At 40.7% G+C, this 18,622-nt stretch overlaps 1 protein-coding gene across 2 annotated transcripts in view; it reads left to right on the top strand.

Moving 5' to 3' along the window:
* aopep (aminopeptidase O (putative)) overlaps positions 1 to 18,622 on the top strand; it is a 65,515-nt gene that overhangs the window by 26,419 nt on the left and 20,474 nt on the right. For both annotated transcript variants that reach the window (XM_063897981.1, XM_063897980.1), the window contains 4 exons: positions 528 to 571; positions 2,733 to 2,793; positions 6,292 to 6,354; positions 7,569 to 7,655. In XM_063897981.1, the coding sequence (XP_063754051.1) occupies positions 528 to 571; positions 2,733 to 2,793; positions 6,292 to 6,354; positions 7,569 to 7,655 (255 nt within the window). The remainder of the gene's footprint in view (positions 1 to 527; positions 572 to 2,732; positions 2,794 to 6,291; positions 6,355 to 7,568; positions 7,656 to 18,622) is intronic.

Genomic DNA, 18,622 nt, shown 5'->3' with positions numbered 1-18,622 from the left:
ACAACGTTATTTCATTAAATTCATTTGAAGCTGATGTAAGCTTGATTGCCAGTACTTTACAATTGTCGAAAATGCTCCAGCAGCTTTTCAAATTGATGGTCCTTACATCAGCTCAGCCACATATGTTTATTCTGCTAGGGCCATGAAGCTGAGTGATCACACCTGGAGGTGTGTGTGTGTGTGTGTGTGTGTGTGTGTGTGTGTGTGTGTGTGTGTGTGTGTGTGTGTGTGTGTGTGTGTGTGTGTGTGTGTGTGTGTGTGTGTGTGTGTGTGTGTGTGTGTGTGTGTGTGTGTGTGTGTGTGTGTGTGTGTGTGTGTGTGTGTGTGTGTGTGTGTGTGTGTGTGTGGTTTCTTCAGTGGAAGCCTGAGTCTTGCCACTAAATAATGTATGTAACATAAACACTGTTTAACCTTTCACTCCTGACTTATGATAAAGTATGCCTTTCTCTTTCTTTTTGTCTTCCACCCACACCTCGCTAAATGCATCCAATTCTGTCTCTGTTTTTTTCCTTTCTTTTTTTTTTCAGGATTTTCTGCAAATGCTGCTGATTACCTTTCCTGACTTGGAGAGGTATGTAAGTGGCTATGAATAATGCTTACAGTATAATTCATGAATAATATAAAAATGTCTAGACGCATTAAAATCACATAGGTTTGTTCTGAAGTATCACTAGGATGGTGTCCCCCACAGATTGAAGACATGTTATCCATTGTTTCTTCGTTTGAATTTAGCAAAACACTTTTTTTCTCAACAGACTTGAATTGTTGGCCTCATTTTCAATCTGCTGTGGAAACATCACCAGCAAAAGCTCCCAAAACAAATCCTGTTAAGAGAGCAGTCTCATCCACTCTCATATTAATTGAAGTGTAAAAGGATAACTGCTCCTCCTGCTCTCCTCCTCTCTAATTTTCTCTCTCCCTCTCTGCGCTCGCTTAATCATTCATTTCCCTATTTGTCCTGATTGCCTCATTAACCTCTTCTTCTGCCTGTCTCTGTCTATCTTCCTCTCCCTGTCTGTCCTTCACTTTATTTCTCCTTCCTTTTTTCCTTAGCACCCTCTTTGTCTACATGAGTGTTGACTTTTTGCTTTTTCTGTCATGTGGAGTGTGCTGCTGGACTAGCAGAGATTGATTATATTAAACAGGGGAAGTTGGGGACAGTCAATATTTGGATCCGGTGCCTCTTTCAGTAAACAACATGCTAGACGGTTCAGGATGAGAATAGACACTGTTGAGGGTCATGGCCGCTCTTTGTGCACGTCAAATATCCTGCCAATTCCCGAGACTAAATGGGGAACATAAAATTAATAAGACTTTCTTCATTGATTTCTAGTAATAACAAACCACATTCTTCCAGGTATCATCATCACTGATCTGTCAACATAAAAGTGAATAACCAATTAAATGAAATAAAGATACCAAATTCAACGTGAAAAAACTGGTGGACACATGTCTTGTATGCTCCCGTGAGACATAAAGCTTATTTATATCCAGTCTTATTACGAAATAGCATGTGACAGGCCCTGTGGTGTATTAAGTGTATTAACCTTTTGTTTGCCACAAATAAAATCTAGGCCCACATAATACCATGTAATCCTACCTTATGGTTTCTCCCGGTTGATCTGGCAGATGTTTAGTCTTTGTATACTCTCTTTGGATTATCTCCACATGCAAAGAGCTGATATTAGTCACTTTTTAATGTCAAGTTCATTGGCAAAGTGTTGGTTAAAAGGAGATTATTACCCATTTTAGTACACAGAGGAGTATGAACAGCTTCTTATTAGCCTCAATGTCTGTTTGCTTCTCTTGCTTGTGTGTCCAAAACTAAGATCCAAATTTAAATGTTTAAATTTAAACACCTTTTAAAAGGATTGTCGTGACACAGACATTTGGGTCTGCATCGAATGAATTGTGACCATTATACCATGATAGCATGAGCCTTGAGCAAATAATGAGTTGAGGGGCAGATGAAGTAATGTTGGACTGATGCAAGTGTCTGACAGGGTACAGCCAAGCCTGACAAGCTCAGTCTGAGGTGTCCTTAAATGGCCCCTCGCACACTTTGCATCTGTCTGTATATTATGACATAATGCAAAGTATTAAATCTATTTAAAATGAATAACTTAAGGCAGTTGGAGATACCCTTGTCTGTACTTTCTGGTTGTAGGAAATCATTAGTGGAGCCTCAGTTAAAAGAGCATAACAAAAAATGTGTGAACAAAAGGGTTCAATTAAATAAAATCTTTCCATCATGGAAAATAACCCCTTTTAATGGGCTCAACATTACATATTAATATACAGTAATAGCTTAAGACTAGCCTAGTCGGAAATGTTCCTTTAAGCACAGCCTGGCAGGATTGATGTTGCTACTGCTTGTGGAATGTTTGTTTGTGTTCACATTAATTTGCAAGCCAGTTCTGTCACTGTGTTTTCTGTGTATATGACCATTTCCATCTGAAAAACCATGCACTTGAGCCTCCTCAGCCACACTTGTGCTGACACACTTGCTTGCTATACATGCTTACATATAAACCCAATTCATTGTCTGTATATGCCTGTTTGCTTGTCCTTGTCTAGGAAAATGGGTGTGTCCCTCTTTTTGTTTAAGGTGTTGGCCTAAACCTGTAGTCCACCACGACCCCAAAGCCATGTTTTCATAGGTTGTCTTGGGCAATAACAGTCATTGCTATAATAATAGGAATAATACTAACACTTGTGCCATTGTGTTCCAGAGAAGGCCTCACCATCAGTGCTATTCATGCTGACTGGCTCGATCGACCGGGGATTCCAAAGGTATGACGAGTCTTTCTTTTTCTGACTTTTGCTCTTAAGAGAGTTTGAGCATGTTGCCTAAATAAATGATATATTCTCACAAGTTTAAAACCAACAAGTCAAATAAACGTAGCTAATTAAACATTTAACACTTTATTACTTTTTAGTTTTCACTTGACAGTTAACTATACAATATTTAAAACTTTATTTCTAAAAATATTTAATATAGTTCACTGTATTAAAATAATTTTAGAAATATAGATTTTGAATTTCAATTTAGTTTATGATTAGAGTCTAGCACTTACATTAAGTTCTTAGTTTTTAGTCCACTGTGTTCAGAGGTATTAGGTTTAAATAAATACCATTTTTATTTATGTCCTTTTTTTTTATCAAATGAGGTAATGGAAACATCTGTTATTGTTGCTGACAGTACAAGTATGTTTTAAGCCCTTGTTATCTGTAGAGTAGGTGGAAAAAAACATGTAGGGATATTAAATCTGAATGGCTTGCTGAATCCCATGTAAAAAAATCAGAATACACACATACATGTGTCACACTTAAAGGGTAGCACAATAAGCTTCCTTTTTTTTTATCCTTCTTAGTTTTTCAATCCTGTTGTTTTTACTATTCAGTTGTCATATGCCTAGTGCCAAGAATCACACTGACTGCTGATACCTGAACATTATCACCTTTAATATTGATATTGATTGATATGGTTTTGTGATCATGCATCAACTAGTCTTCCAAAAAGTTAAGATGCTGTGTTCTGAGCCAGTTCAAAGCCCACAGTGTTCAGTGTGGTTCCATGCACAGCAACGTTCCTTGTTTTGGGGAGTGTGCTCTTAGCATTTGCTAGATGAAAGAAGCGGCCGAACATTTTTCAAACTATTTACCAGCTTTAAATGGTGGCGTAATGACGCTCTTCTAATGGCAATTATGTCTCATGTTATAGCTTTCGGTATACTATAAATAATGTCGCTTAAATGACTTGTGACTTTTAGCCAGTAGGCATTATAAAGCTGTAGACATTGATGATAGATAGCATATTTATTTTTCAACTTTAGACTAAGTTTTTCAAAAAAGATATGATGACATCTTGAAAATGAATGAATTCCACTGAAGGGCATCACTGGCTGTTCTGTTTATTTAAAGAGCTAATCTTACGTTTCATTGTGTTGTTGAACTATTATTACCCCCTACTGTCAGTGTATCTTGACAAGGTGAGCAGTGCTGCTCTTCTTCTGCCCTCGAATTGACACACACACACACACACACACACACACACACACACACACACACACACACACACACACACACACACACACACACACACACACACACACACAAACACACACACACACACACACACACACACACACACACACACACACACACATACATACACAATCAATCCACTTTATCTGCTTCTTCAATTCTCCCATCTCCATGGTAACTGATCTTAATTACCACTGTGTGTATGTGCATTGTGTGTATTTGCACTCTTGTTGCTGTCTGGGAACCTTCACCTTGTAGATTATGTGATGATGTAACTGGAGCCTTTTAGGGGCCTCTGAGGGTGGGAGGACGGCATGGAGGGACTGCTGTTTTCTCACACCTGATTGGGTGAAGACTAGAGTGGTCTTGCAGAGGCTTTTTTTGTGTTTGATGTGCCAGTCACCAGCTAATAAGATCAGCCAGATCGATCGAAACCTTTTACAGATGCGAGTGCTTGTGTATTATGTACACTAGACACAAACACACTGTTAAAGTCCCTCTCTCTCTCCCTCTGCCTTCTATTCATTGCTCAACAATGTGCTTGAATTGGAGAAAGGCAGGAAATGGTTTGGCCTAATAATAAACAATGACATTTGATGATCCTGGAGTAAGAGAAGCCACTGCTGTCTTATTTCAGACCTCAGAGTTTGGATGAGTAAGTGCTCTCTTTGGGGGGATGGATCTAGGCTGAGAAACCTAGTTTAAGACTTTTTAATAAAGCTTTTGCCCTGATACTTTCACAGCTCAATTTAACATTTTATGTTTGTCTGTCTGCATGGTTCATGACTAAAACCTTATTTTTTAACCAATTATTACAGCAGCAGATATAACAGAGTAATTTAAACTTCTTTCCCTAGCATTAAATATTAACAGTTCTTCAAGGCAGAAATTTGATTTGGATTTACTTCAAGGTAACAAGCCTGTGCAGCTTTAAAATGAATTTAAACTACCCAATTTAACAAAGAAAATGTGCCAATTATGAGAGCTCAAACTTTCTTTGTTGAAATATAGATCTGGCTCTTTTTTCACCAAATTCTTTGTCTTAGTTTCATAGTTTGTCTATACTCAACAAAGTAAGGTATAGGTACCAAAATATTCTGGTATTGTTTGCCATTGTATTTGATTGATCTCAGGAAGAAATAGGGCATGCCTATCGTGCGTGTTTATGAATTAGAGGTGTAACTTCTGAACATGCAACCTGATATTGATTCACTGGAGACACTACACAGACGGGGGGCAGGATGAAGAGAGATTCAGAGAGTAGACAAAAGCCTTGCTATTCAGGGAATGGTGGTGGGGATCTAGGCAGCTAAAGAGCCATGTGTGGTATCCTGTTACACAATGCCAATTTGATGCTTCAACACTCACTACCTTCTATATAGCCCGCTCGAACACCTCCCTCTCTCTGTACCCCTGTGTGTCTGCCTCTCTCTCCCCATCTCCTTGGCTTCCACACACACACCTTCATGCTATTTCTGCCGGTGTACTTGTATAATACACACAGAAGAGTACTCAGGCATGCAGTTATTGTATTGAACTTTGTGTGTGGCTATGGTAACAGCAGTAACAGCTGAATGTGTGTGCGGGGGCATATGTGTGTCTATCCTAGATAGGATGAATATTATGCTGCAACTCTCTTGTTTGTGTGTATGTGTGTTTGTTAGAGACATTACTAACACCTTGCTTCCATGCACTACCTGTCTTTCTTCTTATTTTCCCACCACACACATGCACTAGCATAACCCCACTCTCACACACAACCCCTCACTGTCATCAGCATCAGTCGAGCAGCTGAAAGCCTTAATAAGGTTAGAGAGTTAGTGCTGTGTGTTTGTGCTGTGTAGCGGCTCTGTGCGTAGGTGTGTGTTTGCATGGAGGAGGACTGGATGTGTAGAGGAGGTAACAGTCCGTCCTGTTGGTATTGACATGGTTTTTTCCGTCCTCCTTCTCGTCTTTTTTTATTTTTCTCCTTCTCCTTTCTCTCATCCTCTGAAGTCAATTGGCGAGTTTCCACTAGAGGAACAAGTGATCGCACTCCTACCTCCTCCCTCTCCTCCCACCTCTCCCTCCCCTTCCTGCTTTGCTTGGTCTCTCTCTCTTTCTCCCTCTCCCCCTTTCTCTCTCTCTCTCTCTCTCTCTCTCTCTCTCTCTCTCTCTCTCTCTCACTGTGCCTCTGCAAAGCATTCCACTCGGTCCCGATCACTTGCCCCCGGCTCACAGCTTTCCCTTCTTCTCTCCGTTCAGTGGCTGTATGAAAGAAGCGCCGTGTGGTCACAGGCAAGACTGGTGGAAGAAGTCAAAGCAGAGGTAAGCACTCTATCTCCCTCTCTTCTCTCTTTCCCAGTTTCTTGTTCTGGTCTCCAGGGAGTGGCAGACAGACTCGGGGTCAGCTCTCAAATTTGAAGTAGAGCAGCTTGGATTGCTTGATATGATTGTCTGCTGACCCTCATCTCTTTTCCTTCACTCAAATATTCTGCCAGTATTTCTCTGTGCTGTCATCTCTCTTTTTCCTCCCCTGTCTCATTTATACACTCGGTTTCACAATGTTTGATACCATCTCTTATCTTTACCTCTGTTGCACTTCATCTACCTCTCCTTTGCTTATTTGCTCCCTGTTACCATCTCTCCCTCTGTCTGTCCCTGAGTGAAGTGCGGCACACAACGCTCTACATCTGTTGCGTGTCATTCTGTGCTGGCTATCAGATTTCCAATAGAGATCCCAGGCTTTTCTTAATTGTTTTGCCTTTCTTATCCAATTCCCCCATTAATTTGTCTGTTAAAGTAAAATAAAATCAGACATGAAAACTATATTTGTCAAATGTATTCTAAATGACTTAAAAGTCCAAGAATGATTGAAGACTTTTGCAACTTAGTAATGACTTGTGTGCCAAAACTTTACTTTTTTATCAGTTCAAACTGTGTTACTCAGAGATACAAACTGAAGCGGGGGAGAGGTTATAGAGTTTGGCCTTGATTGTCTGTTTAATGGAGATCTATTGTGTAGGGAGTTGCTCCACTCCAGGCTCCGTCACAGTTACATACTTTCACTATTACTCTTTTGTCCCAGCCGGCCGTTTGTGTGGTTATATATGGAGCACAATTGAGCGCTGAAAGGTTGGAATTAAAGTGCGTGTGTGTTGAGAGAGGGAGAGACGGACCCTTTGGACTGCTGTTCATTTCAAGGCTTGCCTGCCAGTGGCTCACTCAGAGTAGATATATGTATATTAATATATGATTTTCAACATGACATATGGAAAGTGTGCATTAAGTCTGTTTATATTTACTTTCTGCTCTCTGACACCCTGTCCCTTCTCTCCCCTCTCTCTCTCTCCCTCTGTGTCATCATTACACCTTTCTGATTACTTCTCTCATGTCCCCTTTTTTATCATTTCACCTTCACACTCATCCCCTCTTGCTCAAAATCACTGTGTTGTCTCTCTCTACCCTGTCTTCCTTTTCCCGCCTTCACTACCTTACCTCCCCCCTTCGCCCCTCCACACACACCCGTACTCCTTCCGCAGGTTGTAAAATGGATTCTCCTCAGTCAGAGCCATCAGGGGAAGGGCAGAAAGCGGAAGAGAATAGAGCCCAAGGTGAACTACAAAGAGGTAGGAGGCACTCTACTTTAATACCTCTATCACCCTTTCCTCAGCTTTGCTTGTTCCCTTCCCTTTGGAAAAACTTTAGCTTCCCATCTGGCTTTTGGCTTATTTTTAAATTAGCTGGGATTTTTTAAGAGCTGTACAGCACTATCATTAAAACATAATCATCTCCCAATTCTGTTTATGTGTTGTGTCTGCGAGGACAGGCTACCCTATTCATTTAAGTCTGTGTTTATGTTGTGTCACTCACGTATTTAACCTTTTAAGAGCTTGTATATATCACATACCCTCTGCTTTTTCTGTGTGTGTGGTCATGGCCATTGTGTGGGATGGTGTTTATGTTTGTCTGGAAAAGGTGGGGACCATTCGGCCTCAACAGTGTGGTTTTAAATTTGGCCTTGAACTGCATCCATTTTTATCTTTCGATACTTCCTCTAAGTTCACGCTGTTTCCTTCAAATAAAATGAGTTCCATAAAAAAATATCCCAAAAAGATGGTTTTGCCCATGTGTGTAGTGTTAATTAGTTCTCTCTAGGGATGGCTAATCCCCCCCACCCACTAATTGACACACACTCTTGCACACACGCCTGCATCATTAATGAACGCACACTGATCTATAAGCCACTGAGGGCCAGAAGTCATTAGCTAGAGTAGAGCAGCTTTTATATATCACTCTTAATATGCTCAGATTTTGTAGACTGTACGAAACACATTTTTTTTGTGCAGTGCATTTTACTGCATGAATAAGTTAGTGCCCCTGAGTGTCTTTGAATAAAAATTTGTAAAAAAAAGTATATATATATTCTTTCAAACAGTCAGTCAGAATATTGTACATATCCATTTACTTTTTAGGCGTATAGATGTCCGTTCAACACTTTATATCGCAGATTTAAAGTTATGTTTAATTCATTAGCAAAGTTATTTTCAAGTCTTGCCTAAAATCCAGAGGGTATTTCACAAAAACCTTGTGTTGGAACATGATTTTTCTGGATCGTATTACCTCCCAATTCCTGTGTTGTAATTTGGGGTGCACGCTGAATGGAATGCCTGTAGAGTCAGCAGCCAGTGCAGCCCCTTTAACCACCTGATACCTACCGTCTGGCATTTTGTTAATGTACACACATGCTCACAAATACACTTACTTCTAAGGGGCAGCTAAAGGGCCTCTTCCTCTTGGGGGCAGAGTGCTGAAATCAGCCTCATGAAAGAATAGCCAATTACTGTCCACTTGGTCATACAAAAAAGTGAGAAAGAAGAGGGATGGATGAATGGACGGACGGATGGAGCGAGGAGAGGGGGGATGTAGGGGCGGGGATGTGGGAGGTCAGCGTTTGAAGTTACACCATAAAAGCCATCCTGAAAGGAAACATGAAGTGAACCCTCCCCCCTTTCCATGCACCTCTCTCCCCCTGCGGCCCGGCCCTCTCTCCTCCGCTACGTCTCCCTCCCTTCCCTTTGTTGCGGTGTACAGAGAGTGCCCCGTGGATGGACCAGGTGTATTTTATATTACTCCTTCATGTACTTCAAACAGCCCAATTTCTACTCGCTTTTCATCTACCTCTCCTCCCTTTCTCTTCCCCACGTATACGAGCCTGTTACTAGGCTATAACTCATGCAGCAGACCCGATCGCAAAAGAGGAAAGAAGAATTAGGGGCTTGAGACTTAAAAACCATGACAGGAAAGTAGACAAGGAAGACAAATTTGGGAACTTGAGCATATAGCAACGAGAATAAGATATGAAAAACAGCACTTGATGCAACCGCTTGGCATTATGTATCCCTTGTGGTTGTCTTTTAGTGTTATTCAAATTGGGAAGGAAACATGGTTTTAAACCACGAAATATAGCAGTTAGATTGAAAGGGAAAGGAGTTAGCAGAGGATTCAAGTAAAATAGGTGATGAAATGACAGAATAGAAAGAGAGGATGAAAAGGAGGTAGAGAAGTATAGCAACCCTGAGAACAGAACTTGGTAAGAAAGGATTTTAGGAGCTGATGTCCGGGGCAAGAGCAAGACTAGTGGTGGGTTAGTGGTTGATAATTATGATTTCCAGTAATGAAATGAATCTGCTTGGGCATTCAAGGATATGAAAAGCAGAGTGGATATTTGACAAGATGAAAGAAGCACACGAGAGATGAAATATTACTGGATTGGCCAGATGATGTAATAGCAGTTAGGAAGAGAGGAAAGAAGGCGATGGAGGAATAATGAAGGTAGGAGATTTGGGCTGCGCCAGGGTTACATTTAGCACTAATGACAGCATGGATGATTAGGGAATTTACACACACAAAGTCACAAACCTTTAGGTGCACAAAGTGGATTGCGCCAGACTCCCCCCACAGAGCAGCCCTGAGATCTGGTTAATAGAGCCAAAGTTTATCAACAACTTCCCGTCGTCTTTGTTTCTGTGATACGCTATTGATTAACATGCATCTACATGCTAGCGTCGGACTTTTCTTTTGTAAATGTCTGTGATGTTATAAGCGTGCGTGTGTCCAGTGTGTGCGGAGATGTCTGTAGAGGGATATTAGTCACGCCCTTGTGGTAATGGGCCTCATTTTGCTCTCATTTTCATCTGCGGTCTCCGTAATGAGAGGCTTCGCCTGCCCCTACCGATCAGGACAGGAAACCCTGTAGGGTAGGATGTGAATAGCAGGAGACCATGGCCAACTTTTCTGGCAACAACAGGCTCCTCTGCTGTTTTTTAAAGAGGCCCTTTGTAAGTCTTCATTGATCTGGGGAACATATTGATCAACTGGACTCCAAGGTAAAATTCCTCAAAGATGATCAATAGGTATAAAAAACCTAAACCTTTTATAAAACCTCAGAAGGCTTACAGTAGTATGTTCAATACTCTCAGACTTCATAAATCAACTAGCCTTCAGACTGGGCTTAATGCCTGACACATGCAGCTATTCCTAAATAACATTATTTTAACACTTACACATTATCGGCAACATTTAAAATAGATTTGTACTTGATTTAAAGTTACTGGATTAAAGGGCCAATATTTATGTAGACCTATTTTACACTTCTGCATTAAAATACAATATATTTTCCCACTGCCTTTGGCACTTTGTAGATGTGATAAGGTTCTGTGTAAATAGAGAGTGTTAATGTAGCTCTTCCTGGATAAACATATCTAGGCTATCGTGTAATTCTGAGTTCTTGTCATTCCTGCAGAAATTGCTCTGCCCCACACTGTTTTTAACTAACCTCTCTAAGTGTAAGTCTACACAATGATCATGTCAACCACATTCATTTTTTGTGGATCAGAGAACCACACAAAACATGTGTATTTACAAATAGTCAATGGTGAATGGACTGTACTTATACAACTCTTTATCAGGTCTTTATGACCCCTTAAAGTCTTTTTACATGCTACAAATAATTCACCCATTCACACCTCATTCATACAGAGCAATCCTACTTGCTCTAGGGAAGCTAACATTCATACACATTCACACACCGTTGGCCATGCCATCGGGAGCAACTCGGGGTTAAGTATCTTGTCCAAGGATACATCAACATGTTATTTACAAGGGTTTGCCTATTTGTATTTGTATAATTCAAAGCACAGCAAACAACTTCTACCATTGTATTGTACTACAGGCTAAAACTGTTTCATGTGACCATAGACACTTAATTTCTGTACCAATTGTGCAGTTTGGCCCATGATTTAGGGAGTATATTTATGTCAGAGCAGGGACATCTTTCACGATCAGAGATGCAGCAGAATAGGTGGATCATGAGTCAGCTTCCATCTGATCAGTGTCACTGTGTCACCTCATTTGCGCCTACATGGCAATCTGCACCCTCCTGGTCGATGCTATGGGTTACTGTGGAAACACGTACCACCGGGTTTATGTTTGTGGCTGCGTACATTTCAACAACAGGTTGAGAAGAACAGCCGGTCTTCTAACTCAACAGTGTTGTCAGTTGATTTTTTATTTTGAGTGGGAGACACATGTTTTATTGAAAGCAGCCTGTTTATTCCCCTCTTATACCTGCTCATGATCTTCTTGAGTATTTTAAAAAGATTGAGTTGTACCTCAGATTTCACAAACTGTGAAAAACTTTAATCAAGGCCTATTTAGAAGTTCTAAGTCAATAGCAAATTCACTTGCTTTAAGTTATTGAAGGTGTTTCACCACTCATCGAAATGGAAATGAAGGGAAGTGGACCTTGATTTTTGTTTTCTCAATTCAAGTTGCATTACTTTACTGCCCTTTAACTACAGTAAATACCTTAGAGTTTACATAACACAGGTACAAGCTATATTTAAGGAAATAATGTGAACACAGAGAAATAAACGGAGCTCAAGTGGTAACTGAAATCCCTTGTGTGGTGCTGATATGCGATGTTGGTGGTTCAAAAGAGGGGGTAGTGACTGGAGAACCTGTGGGAGGGTAAACAGCAGGAGGGCTCGATCAAAAAGCCTTTACAGTTTGATGGGGTTTGGCAGGTGGCAAACATACATAAAGCATAAAGATTTAGGTGGAGGATTGGGAAAAGGCAATTTTGAAATTATTTTAGTCTATACTAGTTTGTGAAAAAGATTCACTGGCTTTAATCTTAAAACATGTTTGGCCAGTATAGATTTAAAATGTGTGTGCACAAGTATAATAAATCAGTGGCCGTTATAAGAAAGCTTCAGTGGCATATTACCCAACACCCTTGTCTTTTTTTCTTGGGTAATATGCATCTTCTATAATTTAGTTTATTTAGTCAGTTCCCATGAAATAAAGAATATGTGTTCATTTTGTTTTATGGTATTTGTATTGTTGTTGCTGTTGTTTCCTCACCCCTTCGAAGTATACTTAGTCATATTTGGAAATGCGAACTCCACCCCTGAGCAGCGTTGACGAGAAGACATCTGTTTTTCCTTCATCTCTTGTTTTCCTATCTCCAGTGCTGTCTCTTGGTTTATAAAGACGTCTCCACTTCTTTCTCCCCTACTCTCTCGTGCACATTTCCTTACTTTCCCTGTTTCTCTTTCTGTTTCTATCCCTCTGCTTCTCACTCTGCCTCTCTCTCCTTCTTTCTCCCTCTTGCTGTATCTCTCTCTCTTCCCGTGATTTATTGGCAATGAATCAGGGATGAGGGAGGGTGCCGGAGGAGAGATGGGAACATTCAGGGAAATGACTGTTTCCGGCCAGACTTCATCACATCAGGAAGGGAAATGGTTGGCGTGCGTGCATGTGTGTGTGCCTTCGTGTGCGTGTGTTTCTCCATTATCAGACCAACTGGGAATCAGCTAAGGGCTGCTCAGACACTCAGTCCACTATAGTGAGCCACAACCTCTTACTTGTCTTCACAGGAAAGTAAAACTTGAGCTCTGCATACATATGGCAACACATGCAGACGTCATGCAACAGAATCCATCCTGTAGCTTTAATAGAATAGTGGCAGTTTGACAAGCTGTCACAGGGAGTTTATTATGTGGCTATATGTATCACTTTTATGGCTCCAATTCATTCATTGTGATGGAGGGTTTGCTGTACTGTCTGATGCGTCTAGCTTCTTATTTGGATCTTTCATAGAAGACAGGTTTCAGATGACATTTCAAGCAAAGAGCGATGCATCAGTTCTCTGGACTCATTTTAACCCATATTGTAAGATCTTTCTGGACTGCTTTGGTGGTGTGAACTCCATTGATAGAGATTTCATGCGGTGAGGCTGAGGGCTGAGGTGTTGTTCACAAGTAGTGGGTTGCCAAATAAACCGGTGGATTTGTGCAGCAACGGCCGCCATGCACATGCACATAGGAAAATGAACTTGAGGATGCATTTCTTTGTGTTTGTCGTCTATGATCATGGTCTTATAGTTACTAAAAAATATAATTATAGACACAAGAGGAAGCAATCATAGCTTATAAGCTATGTTCCACCTTTATTAAGCTTCTCTTTGAGTTTCAACTGCTTCCTGAATGGTTCCATGCTTCCAGGACATTAATCCCCCTCCCTCACACATCCTTCCCTCATCCAGCACCAGTCACTTTCTATTCTCCGCTGCTACTGAAAATGTACTTTGCACAAAGTATTTTTTTGCACTAAAGAACTACTTGCACTACCGTCAAACTGTGTTGATTGTGTCGAACATATGTATATATTACTTAGGTTTTTTTTTTTCTCCCCCCCCCCTTTTTTTCTACGCTCTTATCTTTTTATGTTATATGTTCTTGTTTATATTTGCACTGTGGGACTGCCAGAAACGGTATTTCAATTTTCTGTATGTATAACACATGTGGAAACTTTGACAATAAAGTGGACTTTGACTTTGACTTGACAATGGTTTGTAGACAGTTAGGAGACAGTATTTCATGAGATTGATCAGATGGCAGCAGAGTCATACTGTTATCTACTTACCTGCTGTATATGCACGACACCAAAGGACACAAAAGTACACACATATACTGTAGTACAAGAGAATGTATGGCCTCCTTTAAATACACTAGATTAACATTTCCTCAAGGCTGAACTCATGACCACAGTGAGAGATATTGAAGGAGTAAGAGAATCGAATCGCAGGAGAGAGAGATTGAGTCCAGAACATCTTTAAGAAACACCAGAGCTGGAGTTAAAAACAATCAATAAAAACATCCTACTGGCTTTGTTATTTTTGCACACAATTGCTGTTTGATTCACTCTTCACTCACAAAGACTTTTAGTCAATAGGCGATCCAGCGTTACCTGTCAATTCAACTTTCCAGTCCACTTGTGTCCCTGTTTAAAAAAATGTTGGGGTCTGCGTGTTTTTTAGTTTTGTGACAAAGCACATGTATAAAGCTATAAATCTGAAGACTACTTCCACAGAACGTATACACAGCTGTGTGTGCACATGCTTTATTGCACTGGTAACTGGTAATGCTTTCACTATATATATTTCCCCAGAGTTTAACTTGTAAAAGTCATGCCGTAGTATGGAAGGATATTATTGTATACACTGACTGAAAGTAAAATCCACTGTCTGTAAAAGTGTTCAATTCCATCTCAAAACATTTTTACAATACAAACAAATAATACAAATCAGGATATTTGAGCTCCAAAGTGTTTTTATGTTATCCAAAGTTGATCAAATCTGAGCTGTTTTCCCTTTTAATTTCTAGTAAAAATCTCAGAGAAAGATATCAGGGGTGCAAGCGTTGGAGATGGGGCGATTCATTTGTAGATATGGGAGAGGAGGAGAGAGAGGAGATGGCTCCATTCGTGTTGTGTTAATGGGAGAAAGCAGGACAGAAAGAAAGTAAAAGGGAAAGAGTGCAGCCTGCATTTGTCTCATTTATCACTCAGCAGCACTTCTGTTCTCAGGGTCATTTGAAGCTCACTGCCTGTCTCATCTCGTCCAGGGACTCCCCACAGTCCGCCTGCATGTGTGTGTGTGTGTGTGTGTGTGTGTGTGTGTGTGTGTGTGTGTGTGTGTGTGTGTGTGTGTGTGTGTGTGTGTGTGTGTGTGTGTGTGTGTGTGTGTGTGTGTGTGTGTGTGTGTGTGTGTGTGTGAGTTATGTAAATGTGTTATGAATAGGGGAGTATACAGTTAAAGAAACGGGGTTGTAAAGAGATGAACTTTCAGGATTGACGATGCTGAGAAGCATAGCTGTTCTAAAATACCATTGAAAGACACACCCATGCGCACGCACACACACACTAACGCACACACGCAAAACCACACACACAGCTTATGGGGTAGATGGAAGCTGGAAGTCATATAGAGCAAGAGTAGTATCAACAAGCTTTTCACTGAAGTGGTCAATAAGAACACACACACACACACACACACACACACACACACATACACACACACATATATTCGGAATCCCAGAAGCCTTTGAGTGTCATTAAAGTGCAGCTGTGTTTGTCTTTCCAGCACACATGGAAAACACATCAGGGCAGAGAGAAAACGCCGCCTGCTGAATGTGGCTGCCACAATGTGTACAAAACAAGCACAAAAATACACGTTGTTCATTTTGGAGTCAAATTTAGACATTGAGTATAATACTGTGCTATAAAAACACACTTTAGCATGGAGGTCATGGTGTTAAACCTAGTGATGCTTTGGCCAGATATTCGCTATACTGAAGAATCATGTTCAATATTGCTGTAAAGTGGACCTGGCATTTTAGTGGCTGGAAATGAATCAATGCTTTTCACATAAAACCAGATTTAGGCGTCACCTTATAGCTTTCATAGGTACAGTACGTCATGGTGTGTGTGTGTGTGTGTGTGTGTGTGTGTGTGTGTGTGTGTGTGTGTGTGTGTGTGTGTGTGTGTGTGTGTGTGTGTGTGTGTGTGTGTGTGTGTGTGTGTGTGTGTGTGTGTGTGTGTGTGTGTGTGTGTGTGTGTGTGTGAGAGTGAAAGTGGCGTGCTGAGTGCTAAAACATCTGTCTTTCCTGGTAATGACTTGGGAGCCGACAGCACCCTCAGACAGCCCTGACGCAATTAGCCTTGTCCACACACACACACACACACACACACACACACACACACACACACACACACACACACACACACACATGCATGCATGCAAAGTAATGTCAGCTGTATATTACAAGGATAGACACTGAAGATTACATAAATCCCTGCACATGAAACCAATAAGTAAGTGTCTAAAAGATCTGACAGTGTTTAGGGGGATCTGGTCTTCACAGAGGCTGCATGACTTATGGTCTTATTTTTTTTATTTCAGAGGTCACAGTTGTATTTATACGATATGATCACTTATGCTCTGCTACTGTTAAGCCAATACCAAATTCTGGAAGAATAGGTGGTTTCAAAATAGAAGGTCACCCGAAAATGCAAATACTCCCAAGACTTGTACTATTTCAATAATAGTTCCATTAAAATATCTTAAATTATAAACAATAACAAGGAAACATTTGGCATGTCTTCTTCACAAATGACCTAAATGGATAATAAATGATCGATCTTGCTTGCTATTTGTTTTCAGCTCAAGAAATGTTGTTACTACTAAACATTACAGAAGCATCACAAATTCTTAGTTTTCCTGAGCCTATAAAGTTCCTGTTACATTGAATACATTTCTGTAAATTAGAGGCAAATGTCCTTTGTCTGAACAATGAAGCTGTGTATACTGACATTCACAAAGCCAAGGGATGACAACATCGTACTGTTGTGTAAATATTTCCAAAACTCTGGAGTTATCTTTTCAGACACATAGAAGCTGTTTAGCTGTTGCCAACAGACATACTGAAGGCGACAGCTCCACGTTCCCCAGGCTTGGATATCATAAGCTGGATGAGGTCTTATCATAGGAAAAAGACAGATTGTCTTCCTGGGGTTTTAATGCAAAGCAAACACGTTTTGAATTTCTCTCAAACTTTTTTTTTGTTGGATGTCTGTCTCTTACTCCATCTCTCTCCTGTTTCTGTTGTGTCTTCTGTCAGTCTCTAATATCTACCTCTTTTTTCTATCTATCTGTGTGTGTTTGTGTGGTTTTTGTGTGGCTCTGTGGTGCTTCATGACTCCACAGCTGTGTGTGCGTGTCTGTCTGTGCAGCACATATCTGGGCTCAGTCCATCCCACATACCTCTGTCGGCTCAAACTGCCTAAACCCATCCAGCTGGGAGTTCACACAGGAGACAACGCACATACTGTTCACTGCTCACACACGCAAAGACACCAATACCAACAACACACATGATGAACAACACACTCTGAGTCTCTTCCTGAACATGACCTTTCTCTTGGTGGCTATGCTAGCCTCTCACTGGCTCCTCTTTCCTTTTTGTTGATACTCCCGTTTCTTGTTTGACTCTGCCTGTCAGATTCTTCCCATCCCAGCTCCTACTCCTTATTGCTACCTCTGTTTCTTAAGAATATCTTTCAACAAACCTAGATGCTATCACTCTGCACTTGAGGTCATCACTGGTGCATGTTTGTGTTTTAGCCCTAATATTGTTTTCATCCAGCTAAATCCGGTTTGAATGGACAAATCCTAGGTGTGTGTGTGTGTGTGTGTGTGTGTGTGTGTGTGTGTGTGTGTGTGTGTGTGTGTGTGTGTGTGTGTGTGTGTGTGTGTGTGTGTGTGTGTGTGTGTGTGTGTGTGTGTGTGTGTGTGTGTGTGTGTGTGTGTGTGTGTTTGTGTGTGCGCCTGAGAGATATATTTTGCCTTCAGTTTGTCTTGACATTTATTGACCTAACCTCTTCAAAATGGCATGGTACCATTTCAAACAATTGCCTGAGCTGTCAAATATTTAACCAATTTTGGGGGATTTCTGTGTGTCTCCGTGCCTTATTAACCCTAGTGTTATTATTATAATCAACAGCAGCACACACCAATAATATTTATCCTCAACTTAAAGGAAACTGCAGTTAGGCTGGTAGCCACAGTTGTTTTTTTAATTTAGCCAGGGCCCCTAGGCTGCTCTCACCCTCTCAGGATCAGGCCAGAACAAATGACATGAGGAAATTAAACCTTAGCACTCTGCTATTTTCAGCCTAAGTCACATTTCACACTTCCCTACCTTACATGTTCAGGGAGTCTGCAGTTATCTGCAAAATAATAGACTGAGTGAATGGTAATGATGACTTTGGATTAAGATCAGTTTTTCCTAAAAATGAAGAAGAAGAATCTGAAGATGAAACCCTCTTTATTGGTCACACACAGTGAAATGTGTCCTCTGCATTTAACCCATCCTAGTACTAGGAGCAGTGGGCAGCTATTGTACAGCACCCGGGGATACTCATTCCAGAAGGAAAATCCACTGAAGCAGGATATAGGCAGTCCTATGCTCTCTAGTGAAATTTGGAAAACATCAACAAGAATGGATGTGAAATGGCACTCTGATCAACATTTTGTTGAATACACAGAACAAGATGACTAGTAGTAGTATGTAGGAAACCAAACCAAGCTTAACTTGCTAATGTTCTTAACCCCCCTCAAAAATTAGCTCAATAGGTCTCACACATAGACTCTATATATACAGTCTATGGTCTCACACAGAGATAAAAAAAA

The sequence above is a fragment of the Eleginops maclovinus genome, chromosome 12 (assembly GCF_036324505.1).
Source record: "Eleginops maclovinus isolate JMC-PN-2008 ecotype Puerto Natales chromosome 12, JC_Emac_rtc_rv5, whole genome shotgun sequence".
Classification (NCBI taxonomy): Eukaryota; Metazoa; Chordata; class Actinopteri; order Perciformes; family Eleginopidae; genus Eleginops; species Eleginops maclovinus.
This window is presented reverse-complemented; position numbering and strand designations above follow the sequence as displayed.